Source organism: the organism of the source record quoted next, unplaced genomic scaffold, assembly GCF_019419815.1.
Source record: "Pyrus x bretschneideri cultivar Hongxiangsu unplaced genomic scaffold, Pyrus_bretschneideri_v1 Contig10, whole genome shotgun sequence".
NCBI lineage: Eukaryota > Viridiplantae > Streptophyta > Magnoliopsida > Rosales > Rosaceae > Pyrus > Pyrus x bretschneideri.
Window position 1 is genome coordinate 236449 of NW_025999391.1, and position 9787 is coordinate 246235.

Sequence of the window (9787 nt, forward strand, 5' to 3'; positions counted from 1 at the left end):
AATTCCGGAAAAACTAGCTTTTTTATGATCATATCGTAGTAATCGGGCAAATGGGGGGTCATTCGGGGCGATTAGGACAACTCCTTAAAACAAAATATATAAGACAAGCAAATAGAACATTACCATTTACTCTCGTTGTCGTGGCTCGGGTGTCCAAAGCCAGGCCGGAATTGTCCTTGTGTTCTAACCACAGTTGCCTCCTCTGGATGCAGCATTATGTGGATTTCAAAAAGGCAGTATTGAGAACAAGATGGGATGGGATTGTGCTGCGAAGTTCACTACATTTCAGATGGAAAAATGAAAAATCTCAACATGAAAATAATTCATCAATTTCTACTTTTAATAACATTTAGCTGCTTTATAAATAAGTCATTCCAAGTATCTGTTAATCCTGGCAAGCACCAGTGCATGCAGTCGTCGTGCTTCTTCCCACCGGCTGTGGATGGATGGGCATCTGCTCTGAACTCGCTCATGTGGGTTATGTTCAAAATCTGGAAACTTGATCCGTTAAGGGACTTGTAGAGGTGTTGATTCACCAGGCGTGCCTCCACGTTTGTTCCATTATTCTTCACTGAGAAGAGATCTTCGACCTGGAAAGCAAACCGTAACATTATACAAGAGCTTAATTGAAACAACACAAAGTAGAAGGGGTTTGTGCTTGGGTACAAATCATTGCTTCATAACATGTATATGTAGCTCCATTAACTAAACATAACATTCATTTTGTGACATCCATTCGGGTTATTATAGCATCACACAACTGACCTGTTCTACCAATAAAGGATTTAGCCGATTACAAGAGCCACCTTGGTCCCAGTCACCCCCTTCAAAATGTCTAGGTGACTGAGTACGAAAAAATTTGATTGCACCTGCTTTCGTTCTGTTCTCTATGAGCATTACCTACAATGAACAAATCCACTAAAAACATGAACACCAGAATACTACCTCTTAATTTCTTATGAAACATAAAATTAAACAAATTATGAAGCTTTTATCTTAAAAAATTGGTACCATGTGCTTCAAAACCATATCAAGGCCGACATCAGGGAGTACTGGAGGAACCACTGGACGACCCTTTTCAAAGAAAAGCATGGGTGACTTTGTCGGGTCAAACTTTGAAGGCGCCCACCACCTGTTTATTCATAAGAACCGAAAAAACAAAATGAATAGTCAGCAAACTTAATGACACGTGAAATTTCCAACTCGTCACATTTAGAAGTTTACTAATTCTGGTCTTTATCTTAGAAACGTTCTCCTACCTTCTACATACTGATTTAAGCCTATCTATATGGCTGCTTTATAGCGCTCTTGAAAACAGATATTTGTTGGTTTGTATTCCTATTGTACTGGTATTTACTTGGAGGGTCAATTAGATCTTAGAAACTATAGTTCCTGATCGTCTAGTGGGAAAATCAACAAGCTCCGCGGCAGATTTCAAATTGCTTAATCTGTTCTATCTCAACTAACTTGTTTTCCTACATCAAAATTCTTCTCACTCACCACTTATATGAGTAAACTGCATCACGATTATCGATACCAGGCTACTAGTCTTGGGATCAATAAATATGATACACACAACTTATTGTATTTTTTTATAAACAGAATTTATTTGATCACATCACGAAATTAAAAGAAGACTAATACTAAACCAAGTAACAAATGTATCTGCTACATGTACAAGTTCTTGAGCAAGCATAACAAATAAGAATGAAAATACATACCAGTGCCCCGTGTTAAAGATCAGAATGTCATGAAAGCTTAGAGCTTCTGCCCATGTGCCGTCTGGAATGTCAACATCAACTCTATAACCCTCCTTATATCCAAGAGATTCCAGCACCCCACCATTAGCATCGGCTGACCACCTGCATCGAATAAAAGCATAAAAAGCCTAAGTGTACAAACAAACAGACGAACATCAAAGCTTAACATGTGCAAGATGTAATTCAGTTCCCCATCAATTTATCTAACAAAACTAGTGCATAACCATCACATAGTTGCAAGCATAGCTTACCTACCATAACGTGCCAAAAGATTTGTTCGATGATATGCAAGGGTGAGATTAGACCGAAGAAATGTAAACCCGCGATCAGCACCAGCTGGTCGCCACTTCTTCACTTCACTTGACACTCGTTTTAGAGAACAGAAAAGCGAAACAAACATATTTCTGTTCAATGAATCACCAACGAACCCTACACTGTAGAACACCCATAAGGTTTCCATACATACAACCCAGGATTCAAAATATATCACTCTACCACAAAGCCTTTCAAATCATCCTATTTATTGCATTTGATGCGACGTTTAAACTAAATACCAAATGCTGGTTTATCAGATATCCGAAAAAAACTTAAACTTTACGTCAATTAGAATTAAGTAGCTAAGAAAACAAAGGCCTGCATTCAATCAAGTAATATAAAGTTCAAAATTCCGGATTTCAGTTTGTTTATGTCTTGCCATAGCATCAAATGCAAGATTTTCTCACTCTTTCTCGGCAACCAAACAGACAATAACTTCACATCACAACTAAATAACTTCAAAACCAACACGCAAATATAAGCAAGAGAGAATACCAATGCTGGTGTCTCTGTACATCTTCAGAAACCTAATCGGATGGAACGGCGGTAGATCACAACCCTTGGGCTTCCATCTCCACTTGAGTAGTTCCCGACCGTTGGATTTGCCGCTGGAGATGCAATTCCATCCCTTGAATATTTCCTTGCAGGTATTGTCGTACCTCGGAGGATCATCCGGAGACCGGATCCAGCTTCCGTCGGAGTAGTCGCACGACCCGCCCCGGAGACTCGGGTTGGATCCTTCAGTCTTTTGGAATTCGAAGCTGGCGTTATGAGGCCGCGGAGGAACGGAGGTCTTCAGAATGAAGGAGATGAGGAGGAAGATGGAGACGAAGCAGACGAGGGAGAGGAGAGGGAAGAGTGGGACTTTCCTCGTCTGGTTTTGCTGTTGAGAGTGTTGGTCTCTGGAGGCCATGCCTTCACCGTCGTCGATGATTTTTGGCGCAGGTTATAGCCTCAACTGCCAACTCCAACTCATAAAAGCACTTCTCCAGCAAAAAATAAGGGTTATAAGAGCACTTTGCTGCTCAGTTTTTTTAATTTTTTTTTTCTTGGACTTCTTCTTGTAAAAGCACTTTTGCTTAAACTTAGAAGCACTTCTATTAAAATGCTTGAAGTGCTTCCGAAAAAATGTACTTAGAATGCATCTTGATATATTGTCGCAAGCAATTGTGAGCTTTATGAACTTAAGTGAAAATTTTGAGTTTCAAAAGGTTGTAGGGAAAACCTAAAAGCTTTTAAGAACTTAAGTGACAATTTTGAGTTTGAAAAGATACAGTACAACTTTAGTTTTATTTTAGACAGTAAATGAATAACCAAGGTTCCTTACACTAGTAAGCTATATTCACCAAATGATGTGGTAGTTTCTCAAAACGAAATCATTTTCACACCCTTTCTCAACCCCTGCATGCTCCTCTTAGTTTCCATCCCTCAATTATTCTTTGATTTATACAATCCAAAAGCCCTTAATTATCCTTTGATTTATTCAATCCAAACGCCAAAAATGATGAGGGGTGTGTCGAGAAATAATCTCGGAGAGTAAATACCATGCCCTTTTAAAAATTTAACGGAGTCTGGATGTGGTAAATCTGGCGATCAGTTGTTTTGGAAAATCATTGGATCATCGTCTCCTTTTAACCATAAGGGACAAGATGCCATCCATTCATGAGATATTATAGTGATCACTAAGAAATTATTTTGTGTTTTATAAAGCCAACAAGCGGGGAGGGCGGAGTCTATCATCCGCAGCCATACTCTTACTTTGCAAAGAGGTTGTTTCCATGACTCGAATCTGTGATCTTTCGGTCACAAAAGAACAACCTTTGTGTTTTATAAATATAATAAACAAAAATAGATGTAGAGAGTACTAACCAATCTATTACAGCAACAACAAGAAGGAGCAAGAACGTTGAGGAAAAACAAATACATCATGCCAAAGAATACATAGTGAGGATGAAAGCCAACACATGAGAACTCACTTTTGCCTACACAGATCGATCGGAAGGTCATGCATCAAACCCAAGCGCACAATTTGGCTCTGTATTCCCATTAAATATAAACTTACCCTTCGGGTGCTGAAAACGTTTTGTACTCGGTGTTTTCACCAAGAGGCTGATAGAGTAAAGATGCAAATTTGTAATTTTAGTGGTATGACTTGAGGTGGAAAACTTGGCAGGTAGGTGTGTAAGATTTCTTTAGTGCAGCCTGTTCAAACTTCTTTGAGGCCGCTTCGTTCTCTTCTAGTCTTGTTTGAACAAAGTACCTTATCCACCAAGATGAGCTTCGCAATTTCGCCTTCAAAAAAAAATCATTGCGTCATTCTTCCAGATTTAACTTTTGTAAAGTTAATAGGAAGTTAAACTTGCCACATCCATACAATGAAAGCAAGAAAATGAAATTGAGAAGCAAAAATAGTATTGCACCAGCAATTGTCATCAATGTGTTATTAAACATTAATAACTTACTGGACGGCCAAATTTGGATAGCTCCGCAACGTTAGCTCTATGCTGACCTGGATAACCTATAAAAGGAAACGACAAGTACGTAAAAATTCAAAGAGAACAATAACTGTCATGTATGATTTGTATAATCAATCACGGGCATGACCAACTAAAAGATTGTGTTTAGATTTTGATCAGTAAGGCAGTACGCCTGCACCTCCACCATTTAAGTTGAAGTATTAGCTTCTGCTAACCGATTTTGAATAGAGATGCAGACAAATACCATCAGTAAATCTCATTTGGACAGGGGGTGGGGTGGTGTGTTTACTGAGAAAATTTTACCAGTAAAGATAACAACACCATCAGCAGATACCCGCGCCAACTCTGGAAGAGTTCTGTTGAGGTACTTTGGAGACAAGTAATCTAATGCATCCGATGTTATTACGAGAGAAAAAGATTTTGCCCGGTATGGCAGTGGAAACTTTATATCAGCCGCCCGCACAATGCCTTTGCTAACAAGACTCTTGCAACTTGCGTCAGCATCTTCCAAGTCATATGGTTCCACACCCCATGCTTCAGTATCCTCTTCTTTTAGTAATTTAGATACCACTGAGCAGGTTTCAGGGCCCACGTGCAACACCTTACGCATGCTATCACCATATGCTTTCTTTAGTATAGGTATTACTCTTTGAACTTCAAATGTACACGAAAAACCACCTACATGTACAAATTAGAGATTTTCAAACTCTAAAATAGTTTTTGTACCTGGAAAAACCTACATGCTAAAATACAACACAAAAATACAGAAAAAAATTCTCTCACAGCAAAGGGTTTCTAATTCTTAAAAAAAGTAAATTAAAATAAAAGGAAACGGAGACTTTATAATGATATTTACATATTTTGAAACAACTAAGATCAGTTTGCCTGAACTGTTCAACAGAATAATTCTGTACAGCCTTGTTCCTCTGGGACAAAAAACTATTACACCAACTCCTGACGGAATCTATACAATTCTACCGAGAATCCAACAGAATTGGATAGGCTCGCTAAATAAAACATATATAGATAACTAGTGAGTTCAAGGATGCAATGTAAGAAATTTATGATAGACAATATGGAATTCTAGCATCCCATTTTGGTAAGTATGTGTGCTATTGCATTCGATAACCCAAAACTTTTTAAGAGTTATGGACACTAGACAATAGAATAGATCATGAAATATACCTTCAAGTTTCATTACAGCCTCTTTAGTGCTCTGGCCACCTGTAATACAAACCATAATAATTGAGAACAAAATGGAACGTAGAAAGGACAGTGTTGGTAGCTGTCAGAGTTGCATAGCTTGCCTAAACACTTTTCTTGAAAGGTGAATGGAAAGATATATGCCCCCATCAACGTTTTTTGTTAGAGTTGGGATGACATTTGAATCACACTTCTTCATACCATAATTTTAGGAAATATTGTTTTTGATAAACCTCACTTGCAAGTAGAAGTCAAAACAACTACTAACCTGACCCGCTAAAAGCGTAGAAGACGAGAAGAACTGCACCCTGAAATTTAAAAGTTAATAGTCAGTATTTTCCTAAAGAAACTAGACCTGCTCGTGTAATTGGGTTCAGTGACGGTATTACTACTAGGATTGAATTTATAGTGGACACATTTTAGTCATCTGTTTGTGCTCAACTTTGTCAGGACTGTTTGTTTCTGGATATGTTAGGATTACACCATGATCTCAAAAAAAAAATAATGATGCACCGGAAGAAAATGGTGATAGAAAGTACCACAAGCACAAGTCCTATGGACAGTAGAGGTGATGAGCGTGCTTTGGATTGCACCGCACCCACAAATGGGATACTTCCACCATCACCAATGCGTCTGGAAGGATTTACTGGCCTCCTCGACATGACTATAAATTCTGCAAACTAGAAATCCTGCCAGAAGTAGCATAAGTTGAAGAAAAAAACTTCCATTAGCAGTGTTTCCAAATGCCTTCTGCCGAAACGTTTTTCTAACTGTTTTCTACTCACTGATCTCAAGTTATTCACATCATCCAAATTAAACCGGCACAAACATCTATGAAAAAGCCGCAGAGAGATCTTTCGGCATCCACATCAAACACAAAATTCGCATTCCAAACATCAATTCAAACCCATACAGATATACCGCACTCTGCCAGCTACTCCATATTATACACAATATTGCTTCTCACATAAATCTACCCACAAACCATCAACGAATGCAGCAATATCAATCTAAAAGTTGAGAAATTGAGGAAGATTCCACTGAAACATGCAAGTTTGAGCTCAAAAATCTTGCAAATAAAACCAACCCATATATCCAATCGACTACGAAATTAGCAAGAACTCAAAAAACACATGCATAATAATGCAATCTTCGCCCAAATCAATACACAATTCAAATTATGATCGATTAAGCAGTAAATTAAGCTAATTTGCGGATAAAATCAGTCGATTGAATTCACATAAACGGATCTGGAATCCGAAAAGGCAAAGCAAAAAGCAATGATGCGAGAAGTAAATGGGGAGAAACCTGAGGAAAATGCAGCGGGAAAAGCTGGACTAGGAGATCTAGGGCGCGATTCAGATCTGAGCTGGTGCTTTCTTACTCTCTTTAGCTCGCAGAGAGTGTTTGGAATCTATTTAATTTGTAGTTGTAGGAGGAGCTTCATACAACAGCAGGTCCTACCCACTGCAAAGTCTACATCTCCATTAAACAATCGGTAATGCTACTGGGTAGATTAAATTTGTACAATAAATTAGCAAATTAAATAAGAAGTCATTAATAAAAAATAAACACTTTTATTAATAATTAAGTAATAATACAATCAACCATCTTTATATTTAATTTACAAATTTAATCTCTCTAACATTAGTCTTAAATAAAAGTACATTTAATAGACTAAAATAAAAGTAATATAATAAACACCGACCCTATTTTGTGCAAGTGGAGTTGCGTCTTATTCTCAATATTCCTTTAATATTTGCCACAACAAAGTGAAATTTGTTTGTGCAAATGCTAATATAATAGTCTAGTTTTTATTAAGGAATTGTTATTGATACTGCAAATTTTTCATTCTACACTCCAAACTTTTGATATTTAGAAAGAAAAATACATTTGTGAGGAGTATAGAATGAGATTTTTGAAATGTCAATAATATTTCCCTTTTATTATTGAATTTCAAAGAAGAATGAAAAGGGTCTTACGAAATCAATATAAGCATTTTGTATTGTAGACAAGTTTCCAACAATGTTAACTTAAAGCGCGGTGTTATTCACATACTCATGTTTATATTTTACACACTTTTTGTTAATTTATATTTTTTGATTATCTTCAATTCATTTGATTTAATGGTTAAAATTAAGAAGGGTGTGGAAGGTAAAAATGAATATGTTGATAGTATCATCCTAACTTAATCGAAACTAGTGATATTTTACCAAAAAATGCATTGAGTGACTGAAAATACATGTGTTTGTGATATCACTTGTCATGTCATGTAAGATTTTAGTACGCATAATAATCTCTATCTCACGAATTTTGAATTATTCTAGCTTAGCGTATCTCTAAAGGCTAAATCACGGCTAGTCCTTCTTATTAATTTTAATTCATTTTCCTTTTTCACATTAATTTTAATTCTTTTTTCTTTTTTCTTTTTTCTTTTTTTTTCTTTTTTTGATTTTTCATAATAATGTGAATAAAAATTGACAACTAATGAGGGCAAAGTTAAATATTTTAGAGAAACTAATAAAAAGGATGATTGTCGCACTGTTATTTTTGTTATCACAAACTATTGTGGCCAATTGACCAAAAGAAGAGAGAAGGTGCGGCAAGAGAGAGAGAGAAAGTGGAGAGAATTAGGCAAAGGAAAATTGTAGGATGTATTTTCCTTGTGCCAGGGCATTTATTTATAATAAATCATCAGAAGAGAGAAATTTTTTCTCCAGGTAATACAAACTTACAAAGTTTAATAGGAAAAAAATCACAAGAATAAAGAGTAATCGTAAACCCAATTTATCTTGGATTTACAAAATCACACATGTACTAAATATTAATTACAACACTCCACCTTGAATATCTAAATACTCAAGTAGTTATCACATCATATCTTACAAAGATGGTTGATGAAGTGGTCTCGTTGACAATGATAAAGTAGCATGCTAATCTGAAACAAGGAACTTGCATATAAAAACAAGTCTAACAAAGCCGGCTTTGTAAAACCCAATATGGGAAAAAAAAACTATAGTCTAAAGAAAAAGGTGAGTAATGTTGAAAAGTCTCATGGGCAATGAATGCCCACAGTTTCATTTGTGAAAGTCTTCTGCATGGGCAAAGTTTTCAATGCCCATGCAAAGTGAAAGAGATTGTATAGTCAGACGAAGTTTCATAAATTTCAAGATGCATTAACTGCATCAGTTTGGAGTTACTCTATAAATAGAGCACTCCGCATGTTTTTAAGTTACAAGGAAAGAAAAGAAGAAGTGAACGAGAGAAAAATATCAGTAACATCATCTATTTTCTCTGCTTTTATTTGTTATCTGCCTGTGCTATAGTTTTAGTGTGGCATTTTACATCTGCCTTGCACCTACCATTAAAAAGGTTATTCTCTCAAACTTTAACCCTTTTATAACAAGTAATGCAAAATCAAGTTTAAGTGTCTACTTGACATACACAAGGGCATGACTATTCTAGGTTAAATGCCTCGTTAAAACCTAGTCAGTGTATGACTATTTTTTGGGTTTTCATTCATAGATCATCCTTGTAAAAAATCATTTCAATCCGAAATCATTTACCCATTTGATTGTCATGATGAAATTTCATTGTTTCGTAAAACACAGTGTTCGTTATTTTCTTTAAACTCAATTGAGCTAATATTTTGCAATGATGATCTATAAGTACAACTTGAAAAATAAATGATTCAAATCGTTGAAATTCAATATGGATAGGCTCCACAAGTAGTCCCCATTTTTATCAAAAAAATAAAAGATCCATTTGCATAAAAGACACATGTGTATATATAGTATATTGTTGACAAGAAAGTTATAAAACCAGTGTAAGCAAAAACGAGCATTGTAAGAGCAACTCCACCCCTAAACGATCCCTAGGCTATAGACAACTCAATCCCCCAAAATGAACATTAATTGCCTTTAGTGAACAGTAATTGTCCAAGTGTATCTTTACTCCTAAACTAAATAGCTTAGGCTATTGGTATTAAAATATTTTTTTATAAAATAATAAAAGATGATTTTATTTTTAGTT

At 36.0% G+C, this 9787-nt stretch overlaps 2 protein-coding genes across 2 annotated transcripts; both read right to left on the bottom strand.

The window, feature by feature from the left end:
- Positions 1–203: 203 nt before the first annotated feature.
- LOC103967065 (protein trichome birefringence-like 13) lies at positions 204–3168 on the bottom strand. The gene is made up of 6 exons (XM_009380311.3): positions 2571–3168; positions 2012–2189; positions 1722–1862; positions 1012–1132; positions 766–900; positions 204–590 (listed from the first exon to the last, which is right to left on the bottom strand). Exons 1-6 carry the CDS (start codon positions 2986–2988, stop codon positions 327–329), a joined length of 1257 nt encoding a protein of 418 aa, XP_009378586.2. The 5' UTR covers positions 2989–3168; the 3' UTR covers positions 204–326.
- Positions 3169–4214: 1046 nt separating this feature from the next.
- On the bottom strand, positions 4215–7228 carry LOC103967064 (probable pectin methylesterase CGR2). The gene is made up of 7 exons (XM_009380310.3): positions 7064–7228; positions 6295–6444; positions 6024–6063; positions 5738–5776; positions 4856–5230; positions 4538–4593; positions 4215–4367 (listed from the first exon to the last, which is right to left on the bottom strand). Exons 2-7 carry the CDS (start codon positions 6415–6417, stop codon positions 4215–4217), a joined length of 786 nt encoding a protein of 261 aa, XP_009378585.2. The 5' UTR covers positions 6418–6444; positions 7064–7228.
- Between the last annotated feature and the right edge of the window lie 2559 nt (positions 7229–9787).